This window comes from Eptesicus fuscus, chromosome 14 (assembly GCF_027574615.1).
Source record: "Eptesicus fuscus isolate TK198812 chromosome 14, DD_ASM_mEF_20220401, whole genome shotgun sequence".
Lineage (NCBI taxonomy): Eukaryota > Metazoa > Chordata > Mammalia > Chiroptera > Vespertilionidae > Eptesicus > Eptesicus fuscus.
Genome location: NC_072486.1, coordinates 51645861 through 51664068, shown reverse-complemented (window position 1 = coordinate 51664068; position 18208 = coordinate 51645861). Strand labels below are relative to the sequence as shown.

Genomic DNA, 18208 nt, shown 5'->3' with positions numbered 1-18208 from the left:
CCAGCAATGCCACACACTGCTAGAGGAGGTGTCATTTTGGAACAAGTAGTTTGGAACTAAAATGATTCACCTAGTAATTCCACTTCCAGAAATAATGAGTTATTTATTATTTTATTTATCTAACCAGAGGCCTGGTGCATGAAATTCGTGCACTGGGTTGGGGGGTGTCCCTCAGCCCAGCCTGCATCCTCTCCAATCTGTGATCCCTCTCACAATCCAGAACTGCTGGCTCCCAAATGCTCGCCTGCCTGCCTGCCTGCCTGATTGCCTCTAACCGCTTCTGCATGCCAACCTGATCACCCCCTAACCACTCCGCTGCCAGCCTGATCGACACCTAACTGCTCCCCTGCTGGCCTGATTGCCCCCAACTGCTCTCCCCTGCCGACCTAGTTGCCCCTAACTGCCCTCCCCTGATGGCCTGGTCACCCCTAACTGCCCTCCCCTGCTGGCCCAGACACCCCCAACTGCCCTCCCCTGCTATCCTGGTTGCCCCCAACTTCCCTCTCCTGCTGGCCTGATTGCCAACAACTACCCTCCCCTGCTGGCCATCTTGTAGCGGCCATCTTTGACCACATGGGGGTGGCTATCTTGTGCGAGGGTGTGAGGATCAATTTGCATATTACCGCTTTATTATATAGGATGTTTATTGCCAAAACCGGTTTGGCTCAGTGGATAGAGCATTGGTCTGCGGACTGAAAGGTCCCAGGTTCGATTCCGGTCAAGGGCATGTACATTGGTTGCGGGCACGTTCCCGGTGGGGGATGTGCAGGAGGCAGCTGGTCGATGTATCTCTCTCATCGATGTTTCTAACTCTCTATCCCTCTCCCTTTCTCTCTGTAAAAAATCAATAATATATATATATATATTATATAGGATGTTTATTGAGACTTCTTCATCCCAAGCACTATTCTACATACTAAGAATATAGTAGCTAAATATGTACATATATATGTAAATATAGAATACATATATATGCATATTTTATCACTTACACACTTATCTGCCCTCATTGTGTTCATATTTGAGTAAGGATCTTATTACAGTGTTCTTTGGAAGTGTTATAATTGAAAACAAAATGTTTAAGTAAGAAATTGGTTAAATAAATTATTTATGTGTTCATGCAGTGCAATATTACATAACCTTTAAAATATGTAGAGGAAATGTAATTGTAAAGGGAAATATTTATAAGATATTGTGCAGTAAATAATTATATTAAAAACAGGATATGTAATATGGATGCATTTTTATGTCATACAATATATGTGTATGTGTGTATGCATGAGTACACTTGTGCCAGGACAAGTCACTGAGATACTGGTTTGTGGGGTTTTGCTGTTGCTATTGCTGCTGTAGGAATAAGTGAGAGATATGACTTCTTCCCCATGATAACATGCCTTTGTGTTCTGAGACTGAGTTCCATAATTTATCTCTCAGAAATTTGGCAGATCAAAACATAAGGGTGGGTATATAGGCCAAAAAAAAGAGTCCTTGTAAGGGTGGGGGCTACATAAGAGGAATCTAAGTTCATGACTGAAATGTAGGATTTCTAAGTCTAGTAAGTAGGGCTGTTCCAGATGGATGTGGCTTAGAGAAATAAAAATTAATGTTTCTAACAGAAAAAAAATTATTCTCTCGTACATATATGTATGCACATATTACATACATACCTTAGAATTATAATTTTAGAATTATATTTTGGTCCATAAAGAATGAGACAAAGAAATATAAATAGTTGAAAGCTCCTCTACTAGAATGATAACAGTGGTTAGTTTAGCATGGTGATATTATGATTGATTTTTAATTTCTCCCACTTGTTTACATTTTCTCTACAATGAACATTTGTAATTTTGTAATGGATTTCAAATATAATGAGACCCCAGAAGAAATAGGGACTAAGATAATCAGGAAAGACCATTTGAAGAAGGTGAGATTTGAGCAACAGAGTCCAAAGGTGGAAATGGTGATGGGGTGGATAAAGCAGGGGTAGGCAAGACATTCACAGATGCAGTCTGTGAATCACAGGGGCATATTGAGGAAATCACAGAAGTTTGGTGTATGTGGAGCATGGATTCGGTATATGGCCCATGCACAGCAGGTTTCTAACATTCCAGGGAGTTGCCTGTGTGTAGGATGGTAGAGAAAATGCTTCCCTTATTACCCTCCCTACATCTCTGAGAGTCTTGCTTCCACATGGCTTCCTCCAAGGTCATCAAAATCACGCAGTAGTCATGTCAAACTATTTCCTTAACAAACACTATACTTATTTGAGACATAAGTAACATCATCTAAATTCCTGTGTCATGTTATCAACCCTCTGAATTAAAATCTATGGCTATGGAGTCTAGCAGTTTTTATTATTTTATTTTATTTTTAGCAGTTATTTTAATATTAAGGCTACATCAGAGATTTGGATACAGCCAGCCTAACACTGGCCTACTGGCTATAGTATTCACCATTTTCTACTTTGGGCTGCAAACAGAGTCTTTAAAACTTGGGTTCTCTGGTTCTGAGTCATTCAGACTTCTTCCTTCCTGAACCCTGAGCACTTCTAATTTGACCTCCACCTACCCTTCAATGACCTTAATCTTCTGCTCCAGGCTCACCCACCTGAGTACTCTCCAGATTCCCATCCCTGTGGATAATGTAGTCCTTAAGTTTTCATTCCTCCATAAACAAGGTATCTTTGTATAACTTGATGAGAGGAATACAGCTTTTGCAATCTCAAGCTCTAAAATCTCCGCTGATGGGTTGATGGAAAATGTGGCTAAATAAGAACATATACATAAAGTATATATCATCTAACCACTAAGCTGTATACTTGAAACCAAAACAAAATAAAATTAAAAGAAAATAAAAAGAAGATCTGCGGTAACATCAAGTTTGAAATACTATGTCTCTGAGAGATGATGAAAAAATAATAAATTGAAAGGAATTTGAAGATTGCAAAATGACATGTGTAAGCATAATGGCCTAGAGGGAAGAAAATGTCAGCCAGTCAAAGAATATGACATCTCTGGCAAAGAGTAACATCAGAGCTTATGTTAGTTCCTTCCGACTGTTGCATCACTAACCCAACAGGAATATCATCTGAATGGGATCTATTATTATTCCACGGACAGGTCAAGGAGATTTAAAATATCCTGAACCAAAATACAACCTTTAGCAGTTTAAATTTCTCCCAAGTAATTGAAGAGGGAACAGGTGACATACTCAATCAGTGGGATGGAACCGTACCCTATTCTCACACTGTGCCAGATATGGAATGTCCTAAAATGTTAGTGTCATTCAGGAATATAGAAATCCTTGAAACAAAACAGTACTTAGTCAACAGCTATGAGGACATATTTTGTGATGGTCAGGCTGAATTGAGAATGATGGTCTATTTCCTCCTAAGAAACCTATAACAATAAAAAAATGGCAAAGTATTCACAGAAGCACAACTTTCTACTGGCAAAAAAGCAAGGACTCCAGATTGTGTTACCTAAGAACATCTCTGCATTAGTCAGGCCTACAAACTCCTCCCCAGTTGAGATATTATAACATCAACCATTATTAACTCATTATGCCACGCAAACTCCATTCCAACCATTACTACATATTTGACCAAACACCCAAATCTGAGAAAGACTCCAAAAACCTTTTGCCATAATAATTATTCTGATTCCATCTTGCGATAAATTCCCCTGATATATTTTCTTCATGAAAATTATGGTACATCCATCTGATGAAACTACATGCTTCCATTAAAAATAGTAATAAGTACTATTTTTGAGCACTTAATATGAAAGGCAACAAAATTAGTAGAATCACACTACCAGTTAAGAGGCAGAGCTAGGCTTTGAACTCAAGTCTATGTGATTTCAAAACTTGTGTTCTTAATTATTCTGCTACTTGGCCTACTCCCAGTGAATAAGAATATATAATAACATGAAAAAGACTTATACAGATATTTCACAATTAGGTGTACAAAATGGGTAATAAGCTTATGATAATGGCCTCATTATCATTAGTTCTTGGATAAATACAAATTAAAAACTGTAGAGGGACTCAACTATACACAGTCCAAAATAGATAAGAAAATTTTCCTGACAAAATAGGGTGTTGGTGAGAGTGGGAACACATATGTTACTAATCAATTGAGCTCTAATAAACTGGACTTCATACACATCACTGGTGGGATGAGTATTGGAGAACTTTTTTTAGCAATAGCTAAAGCTGAGCAACTGGATGCCCTGTGAATACCAGGTACCTCATGACCAGTCATTTCCATTCCCAGATAGTCGCTGCTGCTATAACACTTGTTTTGAAAACTCATATTTAATTCAGTTTGATTGGTTAATTGGGGAACAATTTGAGCATAATGAGCATTTCACATTTCCTGATGGACAGTTTTACCATCAAGTAACACAAAATGAAGTAGAAGCTGTACCCAGCTGAATCAATCTGTAGAGGAATACACAAAACACACTCACATACCTCAAATGTCTACCAGCTACCTTGGTTCACTGTGTGTGTCATCCTACAAGGTAATATTTTATATCTCGTTGTAGTTGCAAATTTTTCTATATAAATAAATACACACTTAACATCTCAAACACATCTAAGTGTCCTGGTTCAAAGTGCAAGCAGCCCAGACAAAAGACAGTACTATTTATATGCTAGGACCTTAAGCAGAAATCACCAAATCTTGAAGAAGTGGCTCCTTTTAGTGCTATTGGTGGTTGATATAGTGAATTCAAACATCATTATAATTTCCAAAGACTTCAGCTCTCAGAAGAAACCACAACTGACAATGAGAAAGCCACAACAGAATTTCCAGTAGTGATACTAAAGTTAATTGAAGAAGAAGGCTACATATCAGATCAAAATGCTATTTTGATAAACAGACATCCATTGTAAACCTTGAAGGACCTACAATTCAAAGGCAAAAAACAAAAACAAACGTGCCCAAGGTTTTCAAGCTTGAGAAAGATCAGAAGCCAACGCCAGAGCAAGGGCCACATATCTGGTGAGACAACTGTCTGTCTAATTTCAGATAACACTCTCCTACCATTTCACAATAACTCATAAGATGCCATGTCTCTGACACCCACATCCCAGTAAAGGTCATGTTTTTTTCAAGGTAAAGTGTCACGCTTGCTACAGTGTTTATATATTTCTTAACCATTTGACGTTTAACAGTGTACTATTCTTTTTATTAGGTTCCTCTCTCTTTTTTTTCTGTATCGCTGATAATATTTTTGATGTTATGCCCTCACTTCCATTTTCCTCATAAGTCTTATGGTTTCTGTTGGAAAGGAAGAGGTAAAACTGTCACTATTTGCAGATAACATTTTACTATATAGAGAAAACCCTAAAGATTCCACCAAAAAACCATTAGAACTAATAATTAAATTCAGTAAAGTTGCAGGATACAAAATTAATATTTGGAAATTGGTTGCAATTCATATAGTAATTATGAACTATAAGAAAAAATTTAAGAAAACAATCTGATTTTCAACTATATCAAGAAAAAAGAAAGAAAAAGAAAACCAAGGGATAAATTTAACCAAAAAGGTAAAAAAAAAAAAAAACTATATTCTGTAAACTATATGACCTTATTGGAAGAAATTATAGAAGACATAAATAAATGGAAGAATATACCATGCTCATGAATTAAAATAATTAATATAATTAAAATGTCCATATTGCCAAAAGCAATATACAGATTTAATTCAATCCCTATAAAAATACTAATGGCATTTTCACAGAACTAGAACAAATAATCCTAAAATTTATATGGAACCACTAAAGACCCCAAATAGCTAACACAATATTGAGAAAAAAGAAAAAAATTGAAAATATCACACCAACTGATTTCAAACTCTACTACAAGAGTAAAAGGCAACCTATACAGAAATCCTATAATCTCAACAATAAAAATTACTTTTAAAAAAAGAAAAAGAACCTATAATCAATATCAAAAGACAAGCAACCCAATTGAAAAATGGGCAAGAGCCTTGAATCGACACCTTACAAAAGGAGATATGTGATATATACTAATCATAAAAATTCCACGTGAAATCATGATGAGTTCTACTACACATCCATTAGCATAGTCAAGATTAAAAGAACTGACAATAACAAATATTGTGAAGGTTGTAGAGAAATGCTGATATGCATAATGATACAACTTTGGAAAACATTTGGCATTATTTACTAAAAATGAATATACACATACCATATGTGTACATATGTATATGGTAACAGCAATTTCACCAAAACCATTTTCTTTTCCTCCTAGGCACAGAGTTGGTCTATATTTCCCAACTGTTCTTGAAGTTTGGTGTCGCCATATGACTAAGCAATGACCACAGGGGTACAAAGCAAATGATTTAGGCCACTTCCAAATCTGACCCATAAAAAAGTCCTCTAATAATCCTCCATTCTCTCTTTCACATCACAAACACACACACACACACACACACACACACACACACACTCAGGCTTATCTCAGGCTGGCTTTCATTCACATTGTAACACACCAAAATTTAACTTGGATGCAACCTCTTTCTAACTTATTACTTCCACAATATGAGTTAAATGCCCTTTATGCAAATCTTTATCAGTCATGCTTTTACTAATTAGGAGGTAACATGGAGTAGTCATTACAAGTACCAACTCTGGGTTCACTTCTATCTGGGTTTGAATATCACCTTTTTTATTTGTTGGCTATATGACTTGAACAAGCTATTAAATCTCTGTTAATTTCCTTTCCTCGACTGTGAAATGTTGTTACATTAAGAGACATAAATGTGCTTAAGGACTTAGACTTTGAAATTAGACAACAGATTTTGAACCACAACTCTGACAATTACTAACTTTGCAATCTTGAGCAAGTTACTCTATCTCTCTAGACCTCAAATTCCCTATCCATAAGATGGGATATACTTAAGTTTTATAATCATTTTAAATAGGCGAATTAATACATTAAGCACTTAGAATAGAGTCTGCCTTATAGTAAGTAATCTCTAAGATTTTCTTACTGTTGCTTTTGGTATTTAAAGAATCTATACACAGTTCTAAAGCATTTGGTTCTCATGAGAAAAGGAGACAAGGGGAACTGATCTCTGCTTCTGAGGTCTTTCACAGTGGAAGGGAGGGTCCTATGACAAAAATACTCAGTGTAGACATTAAGAAAGGTGTCTGTGGAATATAATGTATAAAACTTCTCTATCTTCCCTATAAGAATAACTATAATAAAGTTCTATGAAATTATTCAAAACTTTTGAATCAAATTTGTATTTTATTGTTTTTAGGTATATTATTTGGTTGCTTTTTAAAATGGATGGATGGATTCAAAGGCTGCAACTCCATTTAGGTTTACCTAAAAAATATTTAATAGTCCTCAATAAACAGAAACTATTATTACAATGCTGACCATGGACTATTAAATTTGTTATTTTTTGTGGCAGGATAGTAAGAAGCTAGGAAAATTCCTTGGCAAGTGGAATGAGGGAAACTGAAACAAAATAGTTAACAAGGCTGAGCAGTGAACAGCCTGCTAATAAATCACAAGATCTTATCTTCCCTAACCAAGGACATTTAGGAGCAAATAGTTAATAGCTCTCCTTCCCAGCCAGTAAGTGAGTAGCTTAAATCCCCCTGATCAAGAAGATAGATAACAGAGACCCAGCTGATGTCATTTGTGCTAGCAAAACTCCAGGACAGATGAAGTCCCAGGGGAATAAGTAATAAAACAAAAACAATTAGAGTCAGACAAATCCAAGATAAAAAGTAAAATTGTAAAGCTGACCAGAGAATAATTCCAAACTCCTCTATATACTCATTTTGATGCATCAGGAAAGCTGTTGAATATTCTGTTCAGACTCTCCCCTTACACCTCCCCTAAAAACTCCAGCCTATAGAAAACAGATAAGAACCTTCAAAACAAAGACCCTGTGCACACTCCCTTTAGAGTGTGCCCACATCACCTTTCCTCAGGTGTGTACTTTTGCTTTCTTTCTCTTAAGGGTCCCCAGCACACTTGCTACCAGGGGAGCAGCAGGCAGTGGTAGTTTGTCCTAGACTAACCCCCTGAACCTGTCTCCCAGAGCCCTCCTTTTGCCTCTGTCGCTTGTTTCCTGAGTCCACGCAGCCCACTGTGGCTCACTTCTGTTACTGTGATTTCCTTTTCTGTGTCTAGGCTCACTCCTGTTGCTGTGGTCCTGCCGCATCTGTCTTAAGCCCTTCCTTTGATTTGCTGTCCCCAGCTTCAATAAACATACTCTCAAAATCACACAGATTCATGTTGTGAAATGTTTCTTCCACAAAGTCAAGAACCCACACATTCCAGACATGCCAGAGCAGACCTGCCTCAGTCCCAGTCCTTTTCTGGTGATATTTTGACTGCCTCTTCTAATATACATCTATATTCATCTCTGCATAGTTATCACCTAAAACCTCTTTGTAATGGTAGGTGCTCAATCAATATTTATAGAGTGGATTATCTGAATGGACTGGTGAATTATGGGTAGAGAGATAAGTAGATAGAAGAAAAGAAAAATGATGAGATTATTCATATTGACTCTTGGGTGGAAAAACACCCTAGAATGGTCAATCAGAGTAGACAAAATGTATGCTTATAGTATGTCTTTTATTTACTCATTTGGGACTCTCTATTAGAGTTTGGGCAGGCCTTACTGGCTCTTGTCCTCACCAATAGGCAGTGGAGTAGTTAAAAGTTCAGGTTCTAGAAACAAACTGTTCAAAATCTGACTTCATCCAAAGCTGTATTCACCATAAAGTTAATGACATGAACCTCAAGACCCTTCACAGCCTCTTCCAATATCCTGTATCTGTATTTCATATTTGTAAGTTTGTATTCTATTTCTGAAAGAAGTTCCTAGTATTATAAAACAAAAATATCAGATTCCACAAAACTGGGATCCAAAGTTGGCTCCACCCATTACTGACTATGCAACCTGGGCTCAATATATTTATCTACTATGTGCCTCCATTTCCCCATTCTTTTTTTAAAATTTCTTTATTGATTAAGATATTACATATGTGTCCTTATCCCTCCATTACTCCCCCATCCCCCTCACTCATGGCCTCACCCCCCTGTTGTCTGTGTCCATTGGTTAGGCTTATATGCATGCATACAAGTCCTTTGGTTGATCTCCCTCCCTTACCTTCACCCTCCCTACCTTCCCTCTAAGGTTTGATGGTCTGATCAATATTTCTCTGTCTCTAGATCTGTTTTTGTTCATCAGTTTATGTTGTTCATTATATTCCATAAATGAGTGAGATCATGTGATATTTATCTTTCTCTGACTGGCTTATTTCACTTAGCATAATGCTCTCCAGTTCCATCCGTGACAAAACTGGCAACCTACTTCATTTGGGTTGTTTTGAAGATTCTGTTAATACATGTAAAATCTTTAGCACAGCATTATTCACATATATGTACTCAATGTGTGTTGACTTGTATAACTCACTTTTTTATCATTCCTTATATTCCTTTCTCATGAGTCCTGTCATGTCTAGGATCACCTTTCTCTTTGTAAATTTATCCTATGCAAGTTTCTCCTTTATTTTTAATCCCTTCCTCTTGCATCTTTTCCATGAGCCTCCTAGGTTGTTTACAATTTGATTTTATCAACCTCTATTTGATTTCTTAAACCTAGTAATCTTTTTTTTAATGCTTATCCAAGGACATGCTTAGAGAAAGGAAGGAAGGGGGGGTGAGGGAAAGAGAGAGGAAAAGGGAGGGAGGGAGGGAGGGAGGGGGAGGAGAGAGAGAGAGAGAGAGAGAGAGAGAGAGAGAGAGAGAGAGAGAGAGAGAAAGAAAGAAAGAAAGAAAGAAAGAAAGAAAGAAAGAAAGAAAGAAAGAAAGAAAGAAAGAAAGAAAGAAAGAATTTATATATAAATTGCCTCCATACGCTTCCATACTGGGGATCAAACCCACAACTCAGGTATGTGCTCTGAGCAGGAATCAAACCAGCAACCTTTAGGTGCATGGGATGATAAGCAACCAACTGAGCCACTCTGCTCAAACATAGTAATCTTCTTCCTTACTTAAAGGACATCACAATTTTTGTTTCCTTTGTTTCTAGGTGCCATCTGCTAGATTGGTTTTCTAAATAATAACATGGGAAAGAAGATATCATTATCCTCAAACTTTTGTCATAAATAACATTCTGAAAGCATTCCTACATACCATCTACAGCTACTTCAATCCTGTCTTACCTCTGAAATATTGATCTTTTCAGATACATTCAGCCCCATGAATATTGACACCTCTGTGTGAACTGCAAAACCGAGTTGGGACACATGGATTTTTGCCTGGTGGATATGTCTAGTTCCTGACATGAGGCTAAACCCAGCGAAAATGTATAATAATACATGTGGCTGCAAGGTTTGACTGATACTGTTCATCTCCATATAGATCTTCTATGCAGTTTGGGTAGTAGTTGAAGATATTGCAGTGATTTATTGTGGGGGGTTTTTTTAGCCCTCAAGCCATATCACTTTCTAGAATAATATCCTTGTTGTTTAAATCAGAATTATTTAACCAATGTCTGCAAATATTTAAATAAGGCCAATATACTCAAGTGTCCTAAAATCAAACATACATGATGGAGCAAAAAACAAAAGAGTATGGTCATTCATACTGGCCCTTAAGACATCCTTACCATGTTCCATTATTCCACGGCTATTATTTTCCATGACATCCTTGACCAATACATGACCAGCACTTAAATAATAATTTCTAAACTAAAATAGGTGCAAATATCATTATATAGTGTCTCTCAAAATTATATTCAATAAGCCATTCAAGTGTCACTGAAACATTCTGAGACTCGGCACAATGTGTCCAGGTAGCATCTCGTCTCCAGTCCCCATTTGACCTTCCCATCTGCCCATCTGAAACACCTGCCATATCATAGGTTTAGAACCTGAAATCACTCCAGGGTTTCAAATATGCCTTCAACCAATATGAATTCCAACCTATTCAACGTTTTTGTCCCTTACCAAACACCAGCTGTATTAGGGTTCTCAAAACAGAAACTAAACCAACAGGAATTGACTCACATAATAGTAGAGACTGGAAAGTTTGAAGTCTGAAGGCATTCTGGCAACAGAATTTCTTCTTCCCCCCACTCCTTTCTCTTAAGGGTTCCAACTGATTGGGTGAGACCTGCCAACATTATGGAGGGTAACCAGCTTTACTCAATGTCTATTGATTTAAAAATACCTTTAGAATGACATCTAGACTGGTGTTTTACCAAAAAGTAGGTACAATTGTCTATCCAGGTTGACACATAAAATTCACCACCACACTAGCCATGACCTGCATAGTACCTGAGATTTGTTATATACATTGAAGGTTCTGACTATTGCAGTTCACACTGGCCTATGGGAGAAGAGCCTCTTTACCTTCAATATATTCTCTCAACCCACTACTATCTGCTCCTTTGGGAGCACTGCTTCATTGGGAATATGCTGGAGGTATGTCCTCAAGAGTGGGGCTATGCCTGCAAAGGGAGTTCAAGTCCAGCAAAGAGCCCTTCCTGGATTTTCCCATGTGAATGCTTCCTAAATTCTTTCACCTTACTTCTTCATTAATCTCAGCTAGCATAACCCTCTGATAGAAATTATTCAACTAAGTAAGCAAAAGTACAGGTGTAAAGAAAATTACAATGTGGGAGAATTTTTACAAAGGAGAGCCATCGTGACCAGGGCGAGGTAAAATGAAAGCATAGTTCTTGAGTACATGAAATAGAAACAAAGAAGAAAGCAAATGATCACAAGAATAGCTGGTTATAAATGAGGAATGACGTGAATTATGTCAAGTTCAAAGGAATGAGGAGGGAAGTGCAAGAGTAGAATAAGCAGCAGAGCAATTTAGAAAGAAGCATACATCTAAATTTTAATTTTGAATCGTGCCTATGGCAACATACATATGTAACTCCCAGAACTCTGATTTTCCACATCTATACCAGAGAGGATCTTCCCAGCCTGCCATCTGCCATGCAAAGAACAGGAAAAAATTTCACAATGTCACACGTCAATGGTTAAGGAATAGATTTAATTGATTAATGAGAAATATCACAATGCCAGTATCAGAAAGATTGAATCACCCCCTCTCCCCCATTCCAGGGAGAGAAATTCCAGGGTCAGAGAAACCTGGACACAGTTTGGGTTCTATTCTAAAGGAGGGAAACCTCATTCTGAGTCTTGCTATGTGCCTTGTGCTGTGAGACAAGTGTAAAAAAAGTGGTCATGTCGCCCTAACCAGTTTGACTCCGTGTATAAAGCATCGGCCTGTGGACTGAAGGGTCCCAGGTTCGATTCTGATCAAGGGCATGTGCCTTGATTGCAGGCACATCCCCAGTAGGGGGTGTGCAGGAGGCAGCTGATCAATGTTTCTAACTCTCTATCTCCCTTCCTCTGTGTAAAAAGTCAATAAAACATATTTTAAAAAAAAAAAGTGGTCATGTCAGTAGCTAAATAAGCAAACTACTGAGTGTTGGGAAGTCTGATTTGGGGATGCCAACTATTTACACAAACTGTCTCAAGTCATGGTATTGCCCTGTACTGGGGACCTTGGCTAGTTGGGGATCTTGGCATCTAAAGGACATTGCCATTATCCATGAAATAAAAATGGATTTAATCACAAAAATATTTGTGTCACCCAGTGCTATGGCCTCAGTTCTCCATCATCCAGACAAGCTCATCTCTAGTTTCCCTGCATGGTTGGTTGTGACCCTTAAGGAAGCCTTGGTCACCCTAGCTCCCTAACACTTTTATTTTAGCATATCCTCTTGAATTAGTATAAGGGAATCAAGCAAATGTGTCCTAAAGCTGTGATCTGAAATCTGCTTCCACAGCTGAGTTCTCTTGCCTCCAGAGACTAGGGGAGGAAGGACTGAAGCTAAGGCTACATACAGCTGGATAGACAGGTGTATATGGTGAGGGATAAGAAACCATTTCTGCAACCTAGGAAAATCTGTGTATCTTTTGAGGTCCTGGACATTCTGAGAAACTCTGGTACCGAGAAAATGAAGAAGGATCATCTAACTTTTCTCCCAGACTCTAATGCTGTAGTGAATGTTGACTTTTTCCATAGAAAAACAAACTAGCTCAACAAGGAAAGATCATGAGTGAAAAGGGTAATAAGGTGATTAGTCACGTGAGTCTGCATGGCAGCTCTCCCACTCCCTTGATCTGCATATAAAGGGTGTGCTGGGCACCTGAACCCTACTTCTCCAGGGCATCAGACTCTCTCTTCCAGCATGTACTCTCTCCAGCTCCTGCTCAGGGCCAGCCATGCTGCCCTGCTCCTGGTTCTCTGTCTGCAGCTGGGGATCAACAAAGCTCAGGAAGACACGTGAGCCAAGCCTTTCTCCTTACAAAAACATCTTTTGGGTGGCGGGCTTTTCTCTTATCCTAGAAATCTACATATCCCTTCCTGAAAACTTTTTCAACTTCCCAGAGATCTAATCCTGAGAGCTCTCATGAACTCATACCAATCCTACCCCTCTCTTCTTAGGAACTCCATCAATTCCCCTCACATTTCCCCTGGGTGCTTCTAAGTTGCTCATGGATATAAGGTTCCCAGTGCACATGTAGGCTGTAATTAACAATCAGTCTTTCTCTACGGTTCTGGCCTACATGTTGTCCACAGTCTATACCTTTATTAGATTTCTGCTCAGTGAACTTCACCTTCTCACACTTTGCCTCCTAGAATAGAGGGTTTAGCAGGACTGTGAGTTCCAACAATAGCTTTGGGCACCTTTGCCAGAACTCACTGAATGATCAGAAGCCCTGGGCACTGATCCTTGGCCCCACAGTCCAAGGTTGAGCTTGCCCAGCACTTTGGACATTCTTCCTATGCTGAAACCTAAAGACAAATGTGAGGACCACTTGCCCATGACTTCCACCCCCCGTCTCCCACTGGAACCTGAGAGCATGGGTTCAGAAGCCAACTCATTAAGGGCACATGTTTGAAGGAAAATTGGGGCACACAAAATGAATTAGGAAATGGGACAATTTGGAGGGAGAAGCATGGACGCTCATAAGATATAAGGATTTTTCCCTACAGGAAAAGTGTTTGGAATGTAGAGTTTCTGGATTGTGATTCTGGTTGTACCCTCTGTGGAAGGACCAGATGCTTCCCTGGAGGAAACCTGTCAGGGTTTTTGACAGCCTGATGTAATGGTGGGTGGGTGGGTATCTAAGAAACCCTAAGTGGGGACGGGTTCAGATATAGATGTCACTCCACTTAGCCCTGAAGGGCAGCAAGTTGTTAATAAGCTGTGCTACTTAGGTGACCAACCATCCAAGTTTGCCCATGAATAGCTTGGTTTTAGCACTGAAAAGCCCTCCCAGCAAACCCCTCGCTGTCAGGCAAACTGGGGTGATTAGTCCCTCTAGCTGTGCTGGTCATCCTGTCAATCTTAAATACATTTACAAATGGGAGAAATTCTGAAGAAACTGAAGGATGTGTGCCCCTTCCCTGTGTACTGAGCACCAGAGCAGCTGGCACAAGAAATGGAATCTCTCTAGAATCTGATGCTTTCCCCTAGGAAAATGGGGCTGGGAAGTACTGGAGGCCAAGAAACTGAATTCCCTCCTGTCTCACCCAACACTGAAGGAGCTTTGGCAGGAGTTTCTGGGAAAGAGAAAGTAACTCTGCTGGTCCTGAACCCCCTCCTCACTGACGGAAGGGAAACACTTGACTATTTTCTTTGTCTCCATGTCCTTTTCCCCTGAAGATTGTGGTGTGTGGCCTGAATGTAAGGTGGAAGCTGTAGTTTCCAATATGGCATTGTGTCCAAATCCCTTACAGAACTAAGTACTAAGTACAAATCCTAGACCCCACCAAGAACCAAAGAAGGAGGATCTTCAAGAAAGGTCTCACTTCCAATGCACTGAGGTGTTTATGATTCGTTAATATGAAATTTAATACTAATTTTATTATGACATGAGCCCTCCTTGTCAGTGGACAATCAGCAGAACCTATAGAGTTTTATTAGGGAATGACATGTGATACTGTACTTTCATTGTTTTTGTTTTTGTTTGTTATTTGACAGTGGAAGAGAAGTAGATACTCAGTTTTAAATAAAGTGTCTGAATTGCTTTATTAAGTAAAACTAAATCAGTACAAATAGCCAAACTAACCAAAAAAATCAAAACTTCACAGGGAATTCTGATCTCAGCAGTTGACCATCTCCTTCCCCTCGAACCTTCCCTGGTCCCTCAACCCTGCTCATTGTCCACCCTCTCTTATGGACTGATTTCTGCTCTCTACCTGCTTTTGTCTTCCCAAAACCAGTCGACAGTTGATCAAAATGGATTTTCAATTGCCCCGAACAACAACAGCAAATGAAGAAGTGACTGCAACGCTTAGAGTTGGAACAGAATTGAGAGAATGTATGGTGGTAAGTAGAAGCCCTGGGGTGGGAGTGAAGTGAATAAAATCCAACTTCTTAATTAAGTAAAATGCATTGGATGACATAGGAAAACTACCAGATTAAAGGGCAGTGATAAAATTATTAAAAATAAATGTGTGATACAGTAATACATATTTCCTTATCTATACATTAGCTGCAAAGGCAATACATTCACAACAGAATAGTTAAATTTTAGTTTATAAAGATTACCTATATGATGATTGTGGTTGCTTAGCCTGATTAAGTACCTTCAACTGTGCAATGGTCTTTGACAACAAATCACACATATCCAGTGGGTCCTAATTTTTTGTTTTAATTATACAAGTATTGAAAGTTCTGAATCATGAAAATATATTGTTGTAAATGTAATAAAAATATAAACAAGGCAAGGTTAGCCTTCTCGATAGAAACAGAAGGATGTCCAAAGTATTTTTGAGTAAAATTGCAATGGTGAGAACACTTGAACTCACCGTTTGGGGCTGATGGGCTATTTGGTGCAGAGTTGCCAGTTACCTAGGCAGGTATCAGGAGATAGGCAACCAGCCCCAGCCATAACCATGCAGCCTGGTGATAACTCCTGCCCCTGTGTTCAGGGTAGTGATAAGGGCAGGCACTCTTCTGAGATATATAAATCTCTAATGTAGCATGAAAAAATCTGTTTCTCCTTGTGATAAAAATCACTCATTTCTAATGCCACTGTGGATAGTTGGTGACATTCATAGCAGGAATGCTCAATTTCGATGGGAACTTAGGAAAATAAACATAATTTCTTTCCACAAACTCACTGAATTCTATTCACAGACTCCTTGGATCTATGGTCCTCAGGTTTAACCCCCTTGCTGACCATGAACTAGAACATTAATCTGACTCTGCTGAAACACATATGCAGCGCTTTGGGTTCTTAAGCTGTACAGCAAGCATGTCAAACTCAAAGGCTAACATGGGCTAAATAAATGAGGCATGTGGCCCATGGGCCGTGAGTTTGACATGCTTGCTGTACAGCAGGCTCAAGTTAGGAAAGAAAAGAGAAAGTTTACCTTCAAGATTGCATTTGCTTATCTAACAGCAGGTTGGGTGGGTAGTTGCTGTCCTCTCACAACTGAGGAAAGTGGTATGTGGCCTGAATGTAAGGTGGAAGCTGTAGCCAGTAAGATCAGGCCACAGGCAGCATTCTTAAGACACTAAAACAGTTTGCTTTGATGGGTATCACTGCCATATTGTTAGGGCAGATATTAAATTCACAAATGATGTCAACCACTGCTTATAAGGCCACAGTACTTATTGCTTAGCCTGATTAAGTACCTTATTAGCTTAAGTAACTTAAGTCACCCAAGGGATTCTTTACTTACTAAAGATCCCAGAGTTTGAGAGGAGTACAGCTGGGACTTGGTCATGGTTCTGGCAATAAGGCCTGGTTTTGGCTTTCACACCCAGCAGTCAGACAGCAGCCACAGGCCAATTCCTGGAGCCCTTGCTATGAACCAAGGCAAGCCTGACCCCCTCCCCGCCACACACTTCCCCAGATGAACTGCTGCCCGGATGAGTGCTCCTGACTCTGTGGTTCACTCACCTCCACCCTCCCGAACCATACACCCACATGCTAATGCAGGAATAGGAGGACATGAGGACAGAAAATCTTCTAACCTTGACTTCAGCTCCTGAAATGATACTACAAATATGGACTCTCCCATGCCTCTCCCCACCTCCACCCCTGCTCTTTGCCCACTAAGAACATCCTCCTCTCTCCCTTGACCCTCACTTGCCTTTCCCTTTCCTACTCCTCATACCAACACTGAGTCATCTCTATCCAACTCCTCCTTCACAGATTAAAACTTACCTGGTAAGCAGCTCTCCAGTTGATGGGCCTTTTAATTACAAATACACCGCCTGCCTGTGCGAGGAATTTCCAAGAACCTTCTTCTGGGACTTTCAGGTCAACAGTAAGTAGAGGAGTCATCCAAGGGAAGAACTACCCACCAGAGAGGAAAAATCATAGAGAAATGTGGTTATGGATCTGGCACAGTGCCCGCGGCAGAAGGATGGAGGAAGGGGCGAGGGGAGGAGAAAGACAAGCAGAGTAGATGGAGACCATGACCAAGTTCAAAAGGTGAGGGGTTGTGTGAGAAAAGCTAATAAGGGAGATTCATTTGTAAACAATTTGAGGAAGCTGAGTCCCTGTTAGGGAGGTGTCTGATACTGGTAGAAAAGGTAGGACCCTGGGGATGAGAGTGTTAAACTATGATCTTTGTCCCTGTCCCTTTCAGGTACTGTAAGAATTGCAGCAGTGGTTGACATCATTCGTGAATTTGGTATCTGCCCTAACGATATGGCAGTGATGCCCATCAAAGCAAACCGTTTTAGTGTCTTGAGACTGCTACCTGTGGCCTGATCTTACTGGAAGCCTTGTCTCACTGCCCCTACCACACCCCAAGGTGGTTTCCTCTAGGGAACTTGGCCGGGTGTGTGTTGTGGTCTGTAAAATAAACTTCTCACAGGCTTCTCTGTGTTCTGTTGTGTCTTCCTGCCCAAATCTCTCCCTGAGGAGCTTCAGAGTGCCCAGAATTTCTAGAACTTCTTTCCTTCAAAGAGCCTTTGCTGAGGAGATCTTTTGGGTTCTCACTGCCCATGAAGAAGGAGAGAAGGCAGATGGAGAAGAGTAGGGCCATTCTCAGAGTGGGAAAGCATAGTCTAAAACTCATAGTAAGTGAGGGGCAGAAACTGGACCAGCATCCAAGTTTCCCTGCTCCTTCACCTTCTATGTCCTGCTG

The 18208-nt window shown here is 39.6% G+C and overlaps 1 protein-coding gene across 1 annotated transcript; it reads left to right on the top strand.

The window, feature by feature from the left end:
* The first annotated feature begins 13262 nt into the window (after positions 1-13262).
* PIP (prolactin induced protein) lies at positions 13263-17940 on the top strand. The gene is made up of 4 exons (XM_008153965.3): positions 13263-13375; positions 15323-15428; positions 17266-17380; positions 17705-17940. The coding sequence occupies exons 1-4, from the start codon at positions 13281-13283 to the stop codon at positions 17827-17829; spliced, it is 441 nt and encodes a 146-aa protein (XP_008152187.1). The 5' UTR covers positions 13263-13280; the 3' UTR covers positions 17830-17940.
* The last annotated feature ends 268 nt before the right edge of the window (positions 17941-18208 follow it).